This window comes from Strongyloides ratti (genome assembly GCF_001040885.1).
Source record: "Strongyloides ratti genome assembly S_ratti_ED321, chromosome : 2".
NCBI classification, from domain to species: domain Eukaryota; kingdom Metazoa; phylum Nematoda; class Chromadorea; order Rhabditida; family Strongyloididae; genus Strongyloides; species Strongyloides ratti.
This window is the reverse complement of record NC_037308.1, coordinates 4,046,880-4,067,714: the sequence shown is the minus strand read 5'-3', so window position 1 is coordinate 4,067,714 and position 20,835 is coordinate 4,046,880. Positions and strand designations below refer to the sequence as shown.

Genomic DNA, 20,835 nt, shown 5'->3' with positions numbered 1-20,835 from the left:
GTTCAAGAGGAAAGCGTTATCAATGTAAATAAGGTAGTTTATTTTATAAAAAAAAAATTTCTTAATGAAAATATTTTCATTGGTGTATTGTGTAAAATTGGATAAAAAAGAATAATTGTTTTATTTCATTGATAAGTCTTTTATTAAAAAAGTTATGGCTCTTTAGAAATTAAAAAAATATCGGGAAATTTTAAGCTTAATTTCAAAAGCTTACATCTTGTTTAAAAATTTATTATTTACAAAATTGTAATATCGAAAATGTTTTCTCCAACCATTTTTTACCCTTAAGATAAATTTCACTCCAAAATTACTTGAAACACCAATTTTCCAACAAATTTTACGTTGCTCTTCTTTACATTCTATGGCTGCAATATATTTATGTAAAAATTATTTTATGAAAAAATGACTACACTTTATTTAAACAGTGAATTCTTTTATTTAAGAAAAGTTTATCAAATATTAAAATATCGAAAATAATTTTTCACAATTAATTTCTCCTTTATATATATATAGGATACATTATAAAAAAAAATGACCATTTTTTTATTAATAAAATGAAATAGATATAAATTATAATGGCCCTAAACTATTAGAAACTTTTAATCTCCAAAAGTATAAGGATTTGTAGGCTAATGATATCGATAAAATGTAACCGGTTAGATAAATAATAAGCAAAAGAAAAACATGCCCAGTTGGGCTCCATGTCAAACAATTAACAATAACTGTTATAATAAATACTAAAACAGCTAGTGATGTAAAGAAAACTGCCCGACTTCTGGCAAATCCTAATCCAACAGAACTTTCTTTCTTACAATGAGGACACTGTGCAACTCTATTAACTAATGTATTAAACATAAATACTTCATGACACCAAACACATGATATTCTCGAAGTACCAGGTGGTGCTCGAGATGCAATTCCAGTAGGAGTTGAATCACCAAGTGTAATAACACGACGGCAATTTCTTCTAGGACATGCTATTCTAGCTGAAGATGCCTTACAAATTAATAAACAGTTACATGGGCATCTAACATATTTTTTTCCTGGTGGTGCACTTCTTATAGGTGTTGCCTCTCCACAAACACCACACCTTACAACATGTTGATGAAGACGTGCAGAAATATCAACTTCTCTTTGACATACACGGCATTCAACAAATGGTGCTTAAAATGATATAAATTTAAATATTTTAAAACGTAAATTTTTTTAACATACGTCTTTGAAAACCATCTGACTGAGCTTCACTTCCAGATTCAGATGTAGGATTACGAGCTCGATCTCTATCATTAGTACCATATGATATCACATTATCGGGAACCAATTCTTCATTTATAACATTAGTAACAAGTTTTTCTTCTCTTCCTTCAACAACATCTTCATTAATAGAAATTGCCTCATTTGTATATCCTCTTACTCTACTACTACTACTACCACCACCACCATGTTCAGATGGATGATCATTATTAACAGAATTTATTCCATCTACATTATATCCACCAGTTAATCTTATATTATCACCAGCATTATTTATTAGAGGAGCATTTTCATCAACATTTCCAGGACCATCAGACATATTTTCCAATCTTTTTTTTTTTTTAAAAATAAAAAAACAGTTACAAAAGACAAAAAAATAGAACTGTTATTAATATATATTGCAAAATAACCTATAAAAAAAATTAGTAAAATTATTTAAAAATTCATTAAAAGTAATATAAAATATATAACTAATAAATTTAATAAATAAAATATTAAATAAATTATGTAATGTAATATTATCTAATAAATTACTTCACTAACTTTTAAACAAAACTAATGAAGGTAAAAAAAAAGATTGACTTTCATATGACTATACAAATAAAATATTAAAGGGAATAATTACCCTTATCATTAAAAATAACAAAGAAATGAACACACACCATAAAATGTAAGGCATTTTCTTTTTCATTTAAAATATATAACATTTTTATTTATTATATCTGAATATAAAGTTTTTGTCTTTTTTTTATATTAAAAAAAATATATATATATAATTTACAATAATATTTTTATAAAGATATCCATTGGCAGGTAGAGAATATAGAAGCTAAAGTTTTATAGTTTCATCTAAGTGAATCTTTTGTATGATCAAGTACAGGCTAAAAGTTATATTAATTGGAATTATGACTTACTATAGTACGAGACTTGAGAATCTATTACTTTATACTCATTTTGGCATTATATATATATATTATATATATACATATATTATATATGTATAATGAAGAGAAATAATTGATTTAGTAACTTTTTAATTATAGATTTATAAACAAATGATACTTTTTTGTTTTAAAATATATCTAACAAAGTTGATAAATATTTCTTTTGTTATAAAGCTATTAACATGTTAACTATAAAATAACAGTTTTCCAATAAAAATAACTTAAAGATAAAGTAGAATCTTCTATATAAATACATATATAGATATATTATTTCTCCAAAAAGATGAAATTTAGTTGTTAAATATTGTGTATATGGTTTATATCAATATTATAATAAAAAAAAAATGGTATAATTTCTCCATCAGCCTAAAATAACAACTGATCAATGATTGGTATATGAAATTTATATAAACATAAACATGTATCTCTCTCTCCTTCCATTATTTAATTCATGACAATTTCATATTTTTAATCTGAAAAATGATATATATATATAAATATGAAACAAAAAAGAAAAAAATTATAGTTAATGAATTTTTAAAAAGAAAACATATTTTATGACAAGGTCTTTTACTTCATTTTAATAAAATAAATAAATATATGTTAAAAACGTGACAATTACCAAAATCTTTTATGCCTACAACCAAATAAACTTACATAATATCAATATTTTTTTTTTAAATATAAAATAAAATGGTAATTATAGTATAAATAAAAATAAATAAAATACAGGAAAAATAATTTTAATTGTATAATATATTAAAATAATAATAATAAAAACTCTAAACACATATTTCTAACTTTTTTTTTCACAAAAAAAAAACAAAAAAAATGTGTATTATATCATTTGATGTCATTATGTTTTTTATAACATCAATAATACTACACAATCAATAATGTTTATTTTTTACACAACCTAGCTATTATTATTCTCAGCTGATACCAGAGAAGCTAAATGATAATGTTGTTTCCTTAACTGAGATAATTTATTCCTCTCTCTTGATAATTCAGCTTCTAATTCTAGTGTCCTAACTTGAGATTCCATTTCTTCTTTCTTTGCTTCATGTAATGATAGATGAGTAAAATCTAATAATTCTAAAAAAAAAAATAAAATAAAATGTTTTCATGATAAGATAAAATAAATAATATTAATATAATAAAAACTTACTATCATCATTTAATGATTTTTGTCCATTTTTAGTTGTAGCAACAACATTAGCCGTACATTTATTTACAGTCTTGACAGCAGCTCCTAACTCTGCTAATTTGGTGGAATTTTTATTAGATTTAACTCTTGAGGCAACAGATAACTGAGCTATTGAAGCAGCTAGTTCTGTTGCTGCAACTATCAATTGTTCAAACTTTCCTGACCCTACTATTGCATTATCAGCTGATGCTACTAGTACACGAGCTGTTACACCAACAGCCTGTGCTGCTGACAACAACCCATCTGTCCATTGATGATTTTTTTTATAAAATTCTCTAGGATTAGAATTACCACCACTTGCCTGAACTATTTCTTGTTGAACATCACGACTTTTAATTATCAAAATTTGAATAGCTGCCATTAACTCATTACAAGCATCAAGAATATTATCATTAACTTCTAATCTAAGACCTGTATGATTTTGGCGAGATTTTTGTTGAAGAGCTTGCATTGCTTCAACAGCTGCCTTAATAGCTTCATCCATTCTTGCCATTTCTTCTTCAAACTGTGATCCTATCTCCTCCTCAGAAATATCCATTGTTAATGATGGTAATTTTTCACATTGTATTTTTAAATCTTTGTAAGAAGATAACACATTATCAAGTTGTGCAGTGGCATCTTTATAATTTTGATTTTTTAAATTTTCAAAAAATTTAATAGATGTATTAGAGAGATTCTTACAATTTTCATTGACAGGCTCGAAAGATTCTATTGAAGTAGTGTAGGCTGCAGAAACCGTATTTGCCAAAGTATTAGCCATTATATGAGAAATATTATTCAAAGAATGAACTATATTTCCAATATTTGGGTTTTCATCACTAAGATTTTTTTTCAATTCATCCATTAAATTTATAAGATAATCATACTGCTCCAAAACTAAATGTGTTGGATATGTTATAGAAGTCGCATTTCCAAGATTATCATTGTTATTGGTTAATATTTCAATTCCCCCTGAACATACCTTTTTAAATAATTCATCAATCTCTTCTTTTTTCTTTCTCTGTAATTCATTCTCACAAACTTTCTTTTCAGCTTCTTTTTCACTTAAAAGTCTTTTTAAGTTTTCAATTTCTAATTCACTTCTAGCTAGGTGATCATTTAATTCATCAACAGTTGTATTATTTGATGCTATCTTTTCTTCTTTCTTTGCACTAGCTTCCTCTAACTCAAAAACTCTGGTATTAAGATTTTTAATATCAGTTAGTGTTTTAATATGCTCTTCACGAAGTTTACCATAAATATCTTTCATCTTATTAAATTTTTGTTCCTGACTCTGAATTTTTTTTTCATACTCCTCTTGATTTGTAGATTTTACTTTATTTTGTGTTTCCTGAGCAATTGATTTTACACGTTCCAATTCATCTTTAACTTCATCAGCAGATTGTTTATGAAAATCAATTTCAGATTGAAGTTGCATTACTCTATTTTCATATTGATCAAAACGTAATTTCGCCTCATTAATAATTCTATTTTGGTTAACTTTAGCTGTCTCAAGTTCATTTCTAAGATTAGCTATTGTAGTATCTTTCTCATCAGGTGCAGAGACTGGTGGAAGTGAATTAAAAATAGAATTGATGTCTGAGGGATTCATGGTACTTGTATTAGATTCTGTGACACTACTTGTATCATCAAAATTAAGATCTAATATTGTTCCTTCATCAGCTATAGACATTGTATCATGATTAGATGACTCATCATGGCCCTCCTCACCATGTAAATATGCATGAGGTGTTTGATAAGAATTTAAATCTGAAGCAACCAAAAAATCTGGTGGTGATGATGGTATTTGAGGTACAGAAACAAGATATTTAAAATATTGCATCTTACCAGCATCCTCATAAAACTTTTTAACTTTTTTAAATAAACCATTAAATCTTTCTCTATGCCCAGCCAAAACATCAGCAGGAAGAGATGAATGTAATTTGAAGATAATTTTTACAAGATAATCATAAAATTTTGAAGAATCAAGGACAACCAAAATAAGTGGTGCTAGTAAACATTGTCCTGATGGAACTAATGATGATACTCTTAGTACTTCTATAGCTTCATAAACAGTACTTTGAAAATTCATTAAACAATCCATTTCATCAAGCATTTCAACAGCAAGTTCAAATGGTTCATTAATATCACCTCCCAATAATGAATTTAATTGATTTTCAGTTAAATTTAAATTACCAGGAAAGATATGATGCCTTTTATGAAAATTTAGTCTACTATTAAGCATACTACAATAGGCATTATTACATTTTCCAAATCCAGAAGTTTTAAGATGTTGCCAAAAAGCTGACAATTGTTGTATACGATGAGTATATCTATAAGAATCATTAAGAACTTGACGATGGCCATCTCTAATTAATTTATGAAGAAGATGACAAAATTTCCATGTTAAAACAGGATGTTTTTCTAACTGTATTCTAGAAACAGCGCTCCAAAAGAAAGCAGCAGATCTTTCTTTATGAGTTCCTATAGTTAAAGCTCGAGCATGTTTCTGTTTAAGAGGGGCTTCTACCTTATTTAAAGCTTTATGTATTGCAACTAACTTAATTAATAAAAAAAATTAGTTATTTTGAAAAGTTATTCAAGGTATTTACCTGAGACTTAAGGAAAGCTTCACGATCATTTGTATTCAAAGCTGATCGAGACATCTTTTTTTTTTTGTAACAAACGTATAACCAAAGATAATTTTTATATTATTTAAAGTAATTGCCGCTGTATGTCGAAAGTTTGTAGATGATAATATATTTACAAATTTGATGGTATTGATGTTGCTTAAATATATATATATATATAAAATTAATAATAAAAAAAAAGAATTAAAAATGAGAAATCAAAAATTTGTTTAGAATAAATTTATATATATTAACAGAAAAGTGGAAACTTTTTTTTTGCAATGTAAATTCTTACAATTATTTGTTATAACATGAAAGTTAAAAATAAATAAAAACTGATAAAGTAATCAATTAACAAAATAAAACTTATTAGAAGGGATATAAATATATACATCAATATTGTAAGTTTTTACTTAAAGTAAAAATGTGTACTTTTTAAATTTCATTGACACAATGTAAATATAAATTTTATAATAATAATATAGAAAGTGGAAGAAGAATACAAAATTTGTTGTAGTAGAGATATATACGTATATGTATTGATAGATATGTATACACATATGTGTATATAAGAAAAATAAGACGATATTATTATAATCATATATTAAATTATTGATATGATTTTGAAAATAAATGAAACATTAATAAAGAAAGTTTTTTTATTGATGAAAATGATGTTAAAAGTAAGCCTCTTGTCAAAGAGAAGAGAATGGGAGATAGGGTAATTTTCTCTATTGTATCAATAAAATATTTGATGATTAATACTTTAAATATAAATAATTCATTATGAAAAAAATTTGGTAAAAGAGTTATTGAAAACAGACATTTTAAATTACAAAACTTGATGACTAATAAATAAAAAAAATTTATTATATTCTTAAAAAAAATAAATAAAATGTGTAGATAAATAAGAAAAATCAATTACCTATGTTAAATAAAAAAAAATATATATATATACATGTTATATGAAATGAAATGAACAAATATGTTTTAAAATTTTCAATTTAACTCTCTTATATGTAACTTCAGAAAAAAAAAATTTTTTTATTATTCTCTGTTGTGATAAAGTATATATGATAAGAAAACTGTTTAGAAATAAATTTTGTACATAAATGAATAGTGTAAGATTGACAGTAATATATATGTATATGTGGAAAAATTAAACATTTTTAAATGTTATTATTGAAATGTTCAATTTTAGAATAAATAAAATATACTTGTTTTAAACAAGAAAGAATATAAGAGTTATAAATATATTTCTTTTTGTAAAGATTTTATTTTATGGTAATAATAGATGTAGTTGAGTAGTAATTATAAAATATATTGAAAAAGTTTTTCACTGGTTTTCATTATATTATTATTAATGGTTAAAAATATATAAATGTTTTTGTTAAGAAATATATAAAGCGCAACCAATAAATATTAATGGCAAAAGAAACCAAATATAACATGCCAATAACTTATGCGTTTAAAAAATGCGCAAATGATAAACAAATGCGTTATCACATATATAAATATACCCTTAACTTAAATATATTTATTTTTTTATGAAACATAGATATTAAAATAAATTTATTTATATTACAAAAAAAAATCTTTTTTATAAATAAAAATTAAAATTTATATAAAAAGAAAGTAAAGAAATAAATAATAAATATTGATAATATATATAAAATATTATGCGTTCAATTGTTATGCGATTTTTAGCCATCTACATAGATATTATCACGCATATGCAGATGACTGGCTATGGAGCTGTGACTCCTAAAGCGATTGTTTGAAGTACTAAAAATGTTTGGTAAAATATTTTAGAATTACGAGCATCGTCTTGTGAAGTCCTTTCATTTATTGTTAGTTTTTCTTTATAACTAGATTAGCAAGAAAATTGTACAATAATGTCTGAGAATAATACCTATGAAAACATTGAATTGAATTTTATTGTTAAAACTAAAGGTTTGTTTAATATTATAATTTTTCTTATCATATAAAAATTGTATAGAAATTTTTGGAAGAGCTCAGGCGTTAGCTCAGCAACAAAGTGGCTTTTTAACAAAATCAGAAGTTTTAGGACTTTGTGAAAAATACATTGATGCAATTGTTGCAACAGTCAATGAACTTGAACCACTTGAAGAATATTGTGCAGAGACTGATGTTTACAAAATTTATGGGAAAATATTTCTTTTTGCACAGGAAATTATGATTGGTTCATTGGAAGGGACAACACTTGGTTTTGATCTTCTTAGATGGAATAAAAATAGTTTAGAAGAGGTAGAGGATATTGCAAATCAACTTATTCAAGATGTTAAAAATGGAAAGATGTTGGTTGAAGATCATCAATGTTACTGGAATCTTGTCATTTTTAATATATTGACAGGTGAATTTCAGAATGCTAAAGGACTTCTCCAAGAGCATTCGAATGCTGTTACTTCTGAAGCTTATGCAACCGTAATTTCAAAATTATCACAACTTAAATCTTCCTGGTTTTTGTTGGATTCACCACTTACAAAATTCAAAGAATGGCAAGATGATCTTAAAAATCTTCTAAAAACTGGTTTATTTAAAGCAGATCCCTATCTTTCTTGGGTTGTAAATATTCTTATTGGAGATATGGATACATTTAAACAATTAGCTGCACAGAATATTGAAACATGGTATCAAATTTTACCAGCAGTTGTTTTCTTTTGTTTTCCTGAAACTGAATTATTAGATTTAGGGCCGATACTTACTCAAGTTTTGGAAATGTTTCCAAATCAAGAACTTAATATGTTAGATAATGTTATGCTGGCTATTTTACGTAACGATTGGATAAAGGTATCAGAAATTCTTTTAAACGAAGTTAACGATTTTTGGCTTGCTGCTCACATTTTTGATAGTGTCTACAAGACTTCACCTACTCTTCTGATTGTTGATACAGTTAATTTAAGGGATTTAGTCGTTCAACGGTATGCTGAAACATTATTTTCAAAGGGATGTTATGTTACAGCAATAGGATATTTTATGGAGGCTAACCTTCCTAATGTTGAGGAACTTATTTCACGGAAAATTATGGAAACACCTGATATTGATGAAGAATCTTCTGGTATTCTTCTTCAAATATGTGATAATGTTGGTTTAAATGAATGTCGTAATGAGATAGGAAAAAGAATGACTAAAAAGTATCTTTCTGAAGGAAATTGGATGAATGCTCTTCAATCAGCTTTGGCATCTAAAAATAGAACCTCTATTGCTAATGTATGCAATACAATTTTGGAGAATGCCTCTCCTGATGATATTTGCAAACTTAATGAATTAGATTCTTTGATGCGTTCTTTTTCTACAATTCCTCATGTGTTGATTTTAAGAAAATATATTCAATGTAATATGGATATAAGAGATGGAGAACTTACTAAAGGAGCTGAAAATCTTTCACAAATAATATTATCAAATCATGCTTCTACTAAATTTACTTTTACATTGATCAGAGATTTAGTAATGGTTCTTGGTACAGCATCAAATGAAAATATTTCAACATTTGATGCTGAAACGTGTCATCAACTTTCAAGATTTTTGGCTTTCTTTGAATTAGATGTTAATAGAATGCTTACATCTGGAGATATAAGTAGTGCTACCAAAAAATGTTTTGAAAATGAAATTGATCTTTTGAATGAAATACGACTTTTCAAAGAATTACTAATTAATGAAATGACTCGAGCTTTTGTTTTTTAGCTGTAATTTATATATGTATATTTGTTTGTGTATATTTGTTTATTCTTTTTATGTCTACTAAACTTTTGTACTATTTTTTTTTTAAATTAAATGATTAGTTTGTATTTCTTGTATTTATATGGTTATAAATCTTTTTGATATTGTTGTCCTATATTCTGGTTATAATAATTTTTATATATGGATTAAATAGAATGTATATTAATGATAGAATTTGGGGAAAATTTTTATCATAATGATACTCAAAATAAATAAACTTCCATCATTATTTTCATGCATTATTTATACTAATATAATATTTATATTTTTAATTTTTTATATACTTATTTTATTTTTAAATACTAATTATCTAGATTATAAGTATCAGAATTATAGTAAAAGTTACATTAACAATATTTTTAATATATCTAGCAAAAAAATTCAAAAAGAAATTATTCAACAAATTGATGAAAAAAAGTTTAGTAATTGGATATTAAATAATATAGAATTTATTCAAAAAGATAATAATGATGATCTACCAAATATAAGCTCATTTGGAACAATAAAAACAAATTCAACTAGTATATGTTTAGGTGACGATGAAAAAAAATGTGTAAAGAAATTTATTAATCTTGAAACAAGAATTCGTATTTCTTCAAAATATAATATTATATCATGTTTAATTCAAAAAAATATGTCAACACTATTTCAAGCAATAATGTGTCTTTTATATGATGAAAATTTATTTTTTAAAAACAATCGAAATTTAATATATGAATCTAGTAATATAAGATTATGTAGAAAGTTAAATGAATTTAATAGTCCTTTTAAAGCTATCCAAGCTTATAATAAAACAATTCCAAAAGATAACTGGAGATATGTAGTTATAACAAGAAATCCTGTTGATAGATTTATTTCAAATTTTATTGATAGATGTATAAGAAAACCAACAAAAGGTATTCATTCATGTAATGGTTGTCATTTTAATATGACTTGTTTTATTATATCAGAATATAATTATATGTTAAAAGAATCCAATTCAGTTATGATGAGAAAAGATTTTGAAGATATGCATTTTTTCCCTCAAAATTGGAGATGTAATTTTAGGAAAATATTATCAAATTACACTGTAATAAAATATCAAAATAAAAATATTCGAGATATTGAGGAAGTTGTTAGTTCATTAAATAACATTTTTTATGAACAAAAAGTTCCAAATTCAACATTAACATTTATTAGAAATCAACTATTGTCTTCAAAAACCATGCATACAACAATTGATACAAAAGCAAGGGAATTTTTTGAAAATCGCCTTACCAGAAGTCCATTTCTTATGGAATATATTATAAGAATGTATTACTATGACTTTAAATTATTTAATTATACTATTCCTGAGATTAAATTTTAATTATATAAAGAAAAAATATAATAATTAATATAATAATAAAAAATTGTTTTTATTTATTTATACATTCTCAGGAGATTTTGCTTCAATTGCAACCTCAACACCTTCCCTGGTTGGAGATGTATCAGTCGGCATTGTAACATTTCTAATGGATGCTTCATTTATAGAAGAATAAGTTAATCTCGCAGCAACTTCACCAATACTTTTTATCAACTGTTTTTTAATATCCTTCTCAATACTTAATTGTTTGATACCACTCATAATTTCATATAATCTTTGTGATGCTTCAAATTGTTTTGTCTCAGAATTTATAGTTGCCTGTTGAAGGGAATCTATTTGTTTTTTCATTGCATCATACTCTTGTTGTTCTGTTATTGATAATTTAGAATTTCTTGTCCCATTAGTAAATGTATGCCTCCTATTCATTGACGTCATTTCATATTCAGGAGAATTTTTTATATTTTCTATACTACTATTTCTATGGTGATTACTTTCATCATAATTGTCATTTGATGAGGCTTGTGAAAAAATACTTATATTATCAATCTCTTTATCTTTGATAACTTTTTTTGTTTCTTTATTGTCATTAAAAATTGATATGTACTTTTTCTTATCAGCATTTGGATGAATTTGTCCTGATAAAGTAATATTGGAAAAATTCATTGGTCCACTCATTTTAGGCATAGTATATTTCTGAACAAATTTTTTTATTAGTATTAAAAATTCTAAACGTACTTTAGGGGATCTGATATGAAGAGAAAATTTAACAAAATTCACAACATCAATTATAGGTGGATATCTCATTAAATATTGTATACAACAACTATAATCACTAGATATTAATTGTTCTCTTATTTGTAATAATAGTGATAAAAAGATAAAGTCAACCATTATTAATGGATCATCATCAGATAAAATGACATCCCATATATATAAAAGATCAGGAAAAGGAAATTCTCTTCCAAATAATAGTCTTAACCATCTTATCCCATAAACTTGTGGGGGGATATTTAAATTTTTTAAATGATTATATAGAACATTATCATATTCTTTCAAAAAAATTTCCATTATCTCTTTTAATTTATCTATGATAAAAGATTTTGAGGTATTGCTATCAAAAGACTGTTTAAATAAATTACTTTGATATGTACTAATACTTAATTTTCTTTTTCTTTTCAGGTCATTTAAATTATCAATATTATTATACATACACTTACCATCATTACTAATATCACTACTACTATTTTCATCATCACTTTTTGAAAGATTTTCATCACCATAAATATACCAACTTTCAATTAATATCATAACCCCAACAAACATCTGATAAACATCATGTTCCCTAAAATGTGGATCATTTAAATAACCTAATAATCTTTTATCATTTTCATTTAATGTATTAATAACATTAGCCTCTTTAAGTGTAATAAAATTTTCTTGATCATAATTTAAAACAAATAATAAAGGTCCTAATATTTCATGCATTCCCTGTTTATACTCAATATGAGGATGTTCTTTAGCATAAATAAATAAAACATCAATCATTATTTGTCGTGTATCAGGATTCTTAAAAAATGGTACCTCAGGAAATGATCTATCAACATCCTTCTTTATTTGTTCTTTTAATTCACAATTATAAAAAAATTCTCTCCAGGGACAATTTTCTTGAAGAGAAAGAGGATTATTTGATTGAGGATCACCTTCATTAAAATCTTGAGGATTCCTTGAATGTTTTATTTTAATTTCTTCATATTCACATCTATATCTCTCCACAATAGGTAACCATTCATCTTTATTTAAAGGAAGTATTCTTAAAAATAACCTCCAGTAGATTGATCTCATTTTACTGGATCTTAAGTCTCCTTCCAAAGCATGTTGTCTAAGGATTTTTAATTGTATCTTACCATGTTGAAAACATCTAGACCATTCTTCCCTAAAGAATAAATTTTTTTTTTTTTTTAAAATAATATTATTTTTTTTAACATACGTATATGGTGGTTTATGAACATTAACTTTCCTACTCCCAGTTGTGTAATAATATATTCCTGATGATGTTTGGTGAGAGGAAGAAGCAATAGTGGTAGTTGATGTTGCCCCACTACTAGTTGAGGAAGATGTAGAAGTTCTTATTTTTTTTTCCATACTAATAAAAAAAAATTATTTTCCCGTTTTTAATTATTGTCTGCTTATTTTTTATCTTTATTATTGTTAGTGGTAATTAAAATATCATACAAATATCCCGTCTTATTTTGTCAAATGTTGTCTCTTTTAGCAATAAAGAAAAGAAAAAAAATAATGTTTTATAATAATATTAATGTTATAAAATTATAAAATCATATCATTAACTGTAATAATAAAAATGCACTAACAAGAATGTAAAAAAGTTTTCCCATTATTTATTCTTAGAGCGAAAGAATTTAAAATGAATGGAAAATTATATACTTTATAAGATAAAAAATGTTAAGTTTTGAATTATTTTAAAGTTTTACTAAATGTTAGAATAAAATTTATTTTTTAATTGTTACAATGAATAATAAAAATTATAAGTTAAAGATTCATATATCTTTATTACACATATAAAATTTTTATCTTTATCAATATTATGAATGTTTTTACAACAAATATTTATCAAGAAAAAAGGTTACTGATAAGAAGGTTAACTCGAAATATTTTAAAATCAAATATTTATAATTGGTAAAATAACTTTTTATTTTAATTATTTTGTTTATTGTAATTTTTTTTTATTATAAAAGGGAAATCGATAAATCCAACGATATATAAAAAGAGTATATTTTAAATGTTGGTAACTAAACTTTAGTTAATGAAATGAAGCATAAAATTATTGAAAATAAAATTATTGATAAGGTATATATATATAGATAGATATCAAAACTTTTTTTTTTCCATTTTTAATAACTAACTATTTTATTAAATTTAATATGACAAGTATTAAAAATGATAAAAAAAAGATAGATTCAGAGAATAAAAAGGTAAGGTTAAATAAAAATGTGATTTAATGGCGATTTTCATATTTATCTTTTTTTTTTACTCTCAGCAAATATTTAAATTTACCATATCAGAATATGATGGTGATAGTAAAAAAGAAGTAAGAGAAAAATATACCGATATAGTTACTCATACTATATATGTACCATCAACACATGTTCAGATTTTAACAAAAGTTAATAAAAATGATAATAATACTTTTCGCGACAATAGCAAAAATAAAAATAATAATAATAAAGAAATTGATGTAACAGTTCTTCATGAAGGATGTAGCACTACATGTCAAATGATTGATAAAGAAATTATCAGTAAGTAAGTAAACATACATGATAAATGCTTCATCTTAACTATGTTGTTTTGTTTTTTTTTGTTTACTTTAACAATTATTTTCTTAAAGATCATTGATGGAAGAAAAATGCACCCAATATGAAGATCAGGTATGGAGTAATGATCAGATACAAAGAATCATTAATCATGATGAACGTTTTAAAGAATTTATAAAAACTGCCTATTCTCTGTAAGTCTAACATTATTAATATTTACATTTTTTTTATTTATCATTAGGATGATCTATCATTTAGAAGAGAGTATAGTTTTTTCAAAAGTACTTGGGAAAAATAAATTTTAATTTTTATTAGTAAAATAATATTAATAAAATATTTCATTAAATAAATGTACAAAATATTTGTTTTATAGAGTAAAAAAACAAAAGTTTAACTCTATTCTTTTACTTTATTCAAATTTTCAATTTATGGCACTTTTAAAAAGAAGGAATTTACATTATGAAGATGACTTTTACACAATATAAATTTCTTATCTTTAATTTTTTTATTAAGTATTTTTTTTTATTCAAAAATCTTTTTTTATAAGGGTCTATCCATTTTTGAAAAATAAACCAGCCAATATCTAAAAAAAAAAATTAATAAAAAAATTTAATAAAAAAAAAACACTTACATAATATTAAAAACTAAAAATGATAATGGAAACATAATCATAGAGATCCTATCAACCTGTACTGATGTAATGGTCCAGTCTCTTTCAATCCATGAATTAATTAACCGTATAATATAAAATTTGGCACGATAAAATATATTTTTTTTATATTTTTTCTCAGAATTTAATACTTCATTTTCTACCTGTGACAATAATGTATCTTTTTGATCTTCATTTCTATTTGATAACATTGTTGTTGTAACAATTTCTTTACCATTTAATTCAATATTTGAAATTAAATCATTTTCATTTTCTCTTATTGTACTTCCATTTATAGGATTACTAATACTTTTTGCTCCTATCATCCATCTTCTTCTTGCAGTGGAATTATTATCATTATTATTATTATTATTATCATTATCACTACCATTTTTAGTACCACTACCAGTACCCTTATTTTTATCATTTCTCATATTTTTTTTTATTTGATTTAACCAGTGTCCTAAAACTTTGCTTCCAATTTGACGTTCTCTTTCCCATCTGTTTAGTTGGCAGACGATAGCCAATTCCACTAATGTACAAAATATAAAAATTACCGAGAATATCATCCATACATCAAGACATTTTATATAACTAACTCTTGGTAGATGCCTAAGAACATTACCAAATTGAAATGTTAATGCTAATAAAGAACTGACACCTAATGTTATTCTGGCAGATACTGATCGAACCTAAAAATTAAAAAAAAAATTTTGTTTCAAAGTTAAAAGATAAAATATTTAAGACTAATTTTATGTAAAAATTTGAATAAAAAGTCAATTTAAGATAATATAATGAAACATTCTAAAGTTATATAATTTTAGTTAAAAAAATTTTATGTAAAAATTAGTAAATTAACTAAAGTTTTTTTTTATATTATTATAAACTTACATCAAAGAAAAATCCAACCCAACTACTAATAACAGTTAATGAAGTTGGAAAGTATGATTGAAAAAGATAAAAACCATAACGTCTAGCAAAAGTAAAATTAACCTGAGCACGATCCCAAACTCCATTAGGATAATCCATTTGTTTTCTATGTGTAGTCCAACCAATTAAATCAAAATCAGGTAATTCAACTTTTTCCATCATTGTTACAGCATTATTATGCCATAATAACCGAACTTCATCTCTATTAAAAGAGTAACTTTCAAAAGTTAACCTGCACTCAATTCTATCAAATGGAAACATTTTTAAATCCATAGAACATGGAGCACGAACATTCATTCTAAAATTACTCCAAACCATACCAGTTTGGTATAGAATAACAAAAGTATTCTCTGATGGTGAACTATGAATAGCACTTTCTTTTGAATTAATAATACATGTATCTGGTGTCCAAATTTTATTTCTAAAATCACTTTTAACTGTTATGTTGGTAGCACAAACATTTAAATGATGAAAACTTAATCTCTTATCAGACCATATCTCACTATACATTATATCTAATTCAAAGTCAGCTGTTATCTCAGATATTCCAGACACACCCTGTAAATATATATAATATTATTTTGTATATTATAATGAAGATATATTTTTTTTTTATTTATTTTTTATATAATCTATTTATAACATATCATTTTTTATATAATATATAATATGAACTTTTGATAATGCCTTTAGCAATATGAAAAATAAAAATAAAAGAAAAATTTTTATTTTATACTTGGAAAAAAAAGAGATTACGTTTTGAATATATTAATGTATCTCTATTTCTATTTTTATCCAACTAATTTGTAATTTTTTTTTTTAAATTATCTTATAAAAGTTTAAAGAAGATATTTAAATAATAAATATTTAAAAGTATAATTTATAAATAATGAATAAATATATTTTTCATTTTTAAAGTTAAGAATACATCCGACTTTGTATTATCTTAAAATGATATAAAAAAAAAAAATTTTTTTACAAAGAATCATTGATGATAAATATCTTTAAAGATAAAAAGATATATTCTATTAAAATTTATCAAAAAGAATTAATTACCTATCATTTTTATTTTATTACTCCCTTTTTAAAGAATGACAAAATCATGTTAAATTTTTAAATTTTTATCCCTATTTTCAATCAAAAAAGAAAAAAGAAGGTTTATATTTTAATAAAATATATAACTATACTTACATATATATAAAGTCAATTACAGTAATAAAAAGAAGGCTTTATGTGTATATATCTCAATTATGATGATAAATAAAAAGAAAAGTTTAATAAGCTTCTTAAATATTTTTTTTTTTTTAATATAAAATGTATTTATATTATATGTATATATATATAAAATAAAGAGTTATAAGATGAAGAATGGTTATATGTAGTTATGAAAAGTTTTAATATTTAAAAAGTTTAATAATAAACAGACAACTATCATTCAATTATAGTTTGTCTCTCCTAAAAATTATAGATAAATGAATTCTCCGTAACAACATTTTTTATTCTTTTGATTGATAAAATTTTATTATAAAAAGTATATATAATAATGAGAGTGATAATAATCATGAATAAGTCATAAGGAGTATTCAATATTTTATCATCTTCAATTTCTATTAAATTTTTTTTTTCTTAAATTAACTTTTTATTTAACTTATACATGTATATTTATATTATAAAAATTTTTATATCTAATTTTTTTTTTATTATTATAAACATTTCTTTACCATATAAAAATGATATTTGGATAATCAAAATTCATAAGAGAGTTAAATTTTTAATGTATAATTTTATATAAAAAGATGTAAGAATAAAAAATGATAGTAATTAAGAGATAAAAGTTTAAATTTACTTACTATAAAATAAAATTTTATTACATCTTAAATTATTTGACTAAAGATGTTCTTTTAAATAATTATCAGTAAAATAATTTTATATCTTCCTTCTTATAATAAGTAAAGAAAAAAAAAATATTTTTTAACTAAAATATTTATAAATTTTAATAGTAAAAAGCTTAAAGATTATAAAATTAAGGAGACACAAAGACATAAAATTTTAGTTGTGAAAAGTTTAATATATATAAATATATGTGTCAAAAAATGTGTTATATTCTATTAATATTAATTAGTTATAATGTGATCTTAAAAAGTATAAAGAATTTTGTCCTAAAATTATTATAAATAATTTAAAGTTTCCTTAATAAGATTATTATTTTAATATTAAAAGAACTTTAACATTTATAAATCTAATATAATCTCATAAATATGAATTCTTTTTTAAAAATATAATTATAAATGATATTTAGACAGCATATAATTTTTTTGTAGTAATAATAATAATAATAATAATATAAATTTAAATTGCTTAATAAAATATACTTTATAAAATAAAGAAAATACAACTTTTTAATATACTTAAATTATAAATATTTCAAAAAGATTTTATATAATATTATTATTATCTAAAAGAAAAAAAAAGAAGATAATAAAATAAAAATATATTTTTTTACATTTTTATATATAAACCAACCTGTACATGTAATTCAATTGTAACATTAACACCATCAGATTCTGGTAGTAAATGAGTATCATAATCTTTTAAAAGTGATTTAATAATATTTCCCATATTAAGACTATTTCGAGTACATTTTTCTTTTCCCGAAAGATGTGTTGTATTTTCAAATGAATTTGACATATTAAGAATATTCAAGTTGTCATTCGAATTGTTAATCTTATTATCATTCAAAGATTTTTTTTCATTTCCTATTTGTGATAATGCTCCTCTTTCATGTCGTTTACGATTATTAGTATTAATTTTTGAAGATTGTGGTGATTTTTCAATTAAACCACCATCAACAACTTCAAAATTAGTATAAGCTTCCAAATTTGCACCTTCAACTTGGTATTGTATAAAATTATTATTGAATATAATTAATACAAATATTATAACAATTATTTTATAATAATTATTTGGCATTCGCCAATTTAATGATTCAACCTTTCTCATAACAAATAACAATAATCCTAAATGAAATATTATTTGTTGAAAAAGTATTAAAACCATATTTTAAAATATTAGACATATGATAAAATTTTCTTTTTTTTTAAAAACACAAATCGGTATTCTTTTAAAGTATATATCTAAAAATAAATATTTAAGTTAAAAAATGTAATTAAATCATTTTAAAAAAAAAAAAAAGTAAAATAAATGTTAGTACACTAATAATTGCATCTATAATTAACGATGTTTCTGTTATAAAAAATAAATTACCACTACATTAGAGAGGAAATTACAAATAAAATAAAAATGATATCATCATTATCATAAAATTAAAAATACAAAATAAAACGTAAATTAAAAGAAAAAAGATCTTATTCAATTTTCTTCTATTAAAATATATATTTTAACATCAAAAGCATATATATCTTTCTAACTATACTTCTTAGAAATTTATTTTATTTCGTAGAAGAATATTAGCAATTCCACGCCTCTGTATATAAATGCTACTATTACTGTTATCATCATCGTCTTCTTCTTATTCCTTCTTTATAAAAATTTTTGCTTCAAAATTTTTGTTGAAAGAAAACCTCTGTGACAGAAAAGAGGTGGAACCTCTTCTGTGTGATATCAGGGCAAATAAGAAATGATATATTTTCTGTTGAAGGAGAATTTTTACTTGTTAAAGAAATAAGATATATTAAAAATGTTAAAAATATTACTATGGTATTTAGAATACTAAAAAATAGTAGTAAAGTTAATAAAATGATAGTAAAATATTTTGATAAAATAAATAATTAAGGATAACAATAGACCTTCCTGAGGAAATATAAAAAAAAAAAACTTATAAAATTGAATACATATATATATGTATATACATATAGAAAAAAAATTTTTTTTTTCTCTTTTAATAAATATATTTTTAAATAAAAATATATATTAATACAAAAATATAAATATTAACAATACGTCAGAAAAACATTTATTTATCATTCATTTATTAAGATTAATATATATTTATATTTATATAATTTAATTGGATTGCACTAATTGAAAAAACACCTACAGTAGATTATTTTTAACTAGCAATTATAATGATGAAAGGTTCAAGTTAAAATTATAAAAAAAAGGTGATTTATGTATTCAATTATAATTATTATTAGAATACCAAATACTTTTAAAAAATTAATTTTTTTTAAATTATAATTTTTTTTATGTTGATTATCACTATGAATACAAATTTTATTTAACTTGAAAAATCATATAAGCATACTTTTTCTTAAACGCAGCTGTTAATATATAAATATAAAGCATAATAATAAATCTTATAATAATCTTTTACATTAATATTTTTGTTCATTTTTTTAAGTATATACATTATTTCAATATCATAACAAAAGGTAGGATTATGAAATAAAAACTATTAAAAGATATAAAAATCATCAATCATTAAATCATCTGATAATAATCAAACAAAAAAATATTAATGATACTAAAATAAATATTTTATAAAAATTATATAATAATAATATGGGCCACTCAAATGAAACTATACAATAAAATAAATATTAATAATTATCACACATAAGTTTTTAAGAAAAAATTATAATATATAAAATCGGCAAAATTTTTCATTAAAATATGTGTATTTTATTGAATTGAAGTAATAATATTTTAAATGAAAGAATAAACTTTTTTAAAATAAATATAAATAAAGTAATAATAAAATAAAACTAAACCATGATAAAAGTATTTATTTATTAATTAATTAATAAATTTCCTACAAATATAATACTTTTATCTATCATATTGGGTTTTAAAAAAAAAAATATTTAT

At 22.9% G+C, this 20,835-nt stretch overlaps 7 protein-coding genes across 7 annotated transcripts; 3 read left to right on the top strand and 4 right to left on the bottom strand.

The window, feature by feature from the left end:
• Positions 1-570: 570 nt before the first annotated feature.
• Positions 571-1,573, bottom strand: SRAE_2000131400 (Transmembrane protein 55A/B family-containing protein; the record flags this gene model as incomplete). The annotated part of the gene is made up of 2 exons (XM_024652250.1): positions 571-1,163; positions 1,216-1,573. The coding sequence occupies 2 exons, from the start codon at positions 1,571-1,573 to the stop codon at positions 571-573; spliced, it is 951 nt and encodes a 316-aa protein (XP_024505846.1).
• Positions 1,574-3,114: 1,541 nt separating this feature from the next.
• Positions 3,115-6,050, bottom strand: SRAE_2000131300 (Huntingtin interacting protein 1; the record flags this gene model as incomplete). The annotated part of the gene is made up of 4 exons (XM_024652249.1): positions 3,115-3,293; positions 3,367-4,023; positions 4,087-5,944; positions 5,997-6,050. 4 exons carry the CDS (start codon positions 6,048-6,050, stop codon positions 3,115-3,117), a joined length of 2,748 nt encoding a protein of 915 aa, XP_024505845.1.
• A 1,859-nt stretch (positions 6,051-7,909) lies between these two features.
• Positions 7,910-9,719, top strand: SRAE_2000131200 (Nucleoporin Nup85-like family-containing protein; the record flags this gene model as incomplete). The annotated part of the gene is made up of 2 exons (XM_024652248.1): positions 7,910-7,967; positions 8,014-9,719. The coding sequence occupies 2 exons, from the start codon at positions 7,910-7,912 to the stop codon at positions 9,717-9,719; spliced, it is 1,764 nt and encodes a 587-aa protein (XP_024505844.1).
• Positions 9,720-10,389: 670 nt separating this feature from the next.
• Positions 10,390-11,103, top strand: SRAE_2000131100 (Sulfotransferase family-containing protein; the record flags this gene model as incomplete). Its single annotated transcript, XM_024652247.1, has 2 exons — positions 10,390-10,651; positions 10,706-11,103. The coding sequence occupies 2 exons, from the start codon at positions 10,390-10,392 to the stop codon at positions 11,101-11,103; spliced, it is 660 nt and encodes a 219-aa protein (XP_024505843.1).
• A 57-nt stretch (positions 11,104-11,160) lies between these two features.
• Positions 11,161-13,242, bottom strand: SRAE_2000131000 (TBC1 domain family member 5; the record flags this gene model as incomplete). Its single annotated transcript, XM_024652246.1, has 3 exons — positions 11,161-11,793; positions 11,836-13,033; positions 13,088-13,242. 3 exons carry the CDS (start codon positions 13,240-13,242, stop codon positions 11,161-11,163), a joined length of 1,986 nt encoding a protein of 661 aa, XP_024505842.1.
• A 797-nt stretch (positions 13,243-14,039) lies between these two features.
• SRAE_2000130900 (Hypothetical protein) lies at positions 14,040-14,734 on the top strand (the record flags this gene model as incomplete). The annotated part of the gene is made up of 4 exons (XM_024652245.1): positions 14,040-14,090; positions 14,156-14,418; positions 14,504-14,623; positions 14,671-14,734. The coding sequence occupies 4 exons, from the start codon at positions 14,040-14,042 to the stop codon at positions 14,732-14,734; spliced, it is 498 nt and encodes a 165-aa protein (XP_024505841.1).
• A 235-nt stretch (positions 14,735-14,969) lies between these two features.
• Positions 14,970-19,008, bottom strand: SRAE_2000130800 (Gamma-aminobutyric acid A receptor/Glycine receptor alpha family and Neurotransmitter-gated ion-channel transmembrane domain and Neurotransmitter-gated ion-channel family and Neurotransmitter-gated ion-channel ligand-binding domain-containing protein; the record flags this gene model as incomplete). The annotated part of the gene is made up of 4 exons (XM_024652244.1): positions 14,970-15,012; positions 15,061-15,770; positions 15,970-16,566; positions 18,532-19,008. 4 exons carry the CDS (start codon positions 19,006-19,008, stop codon positions 14,970-14,972), a joined length of 1,827 nt encoding a protein of 608 aa, XP_024505840.1.
• Between the last annotated feature and the right edge of the window lie 1,827 nt (positions 19,009-20,835).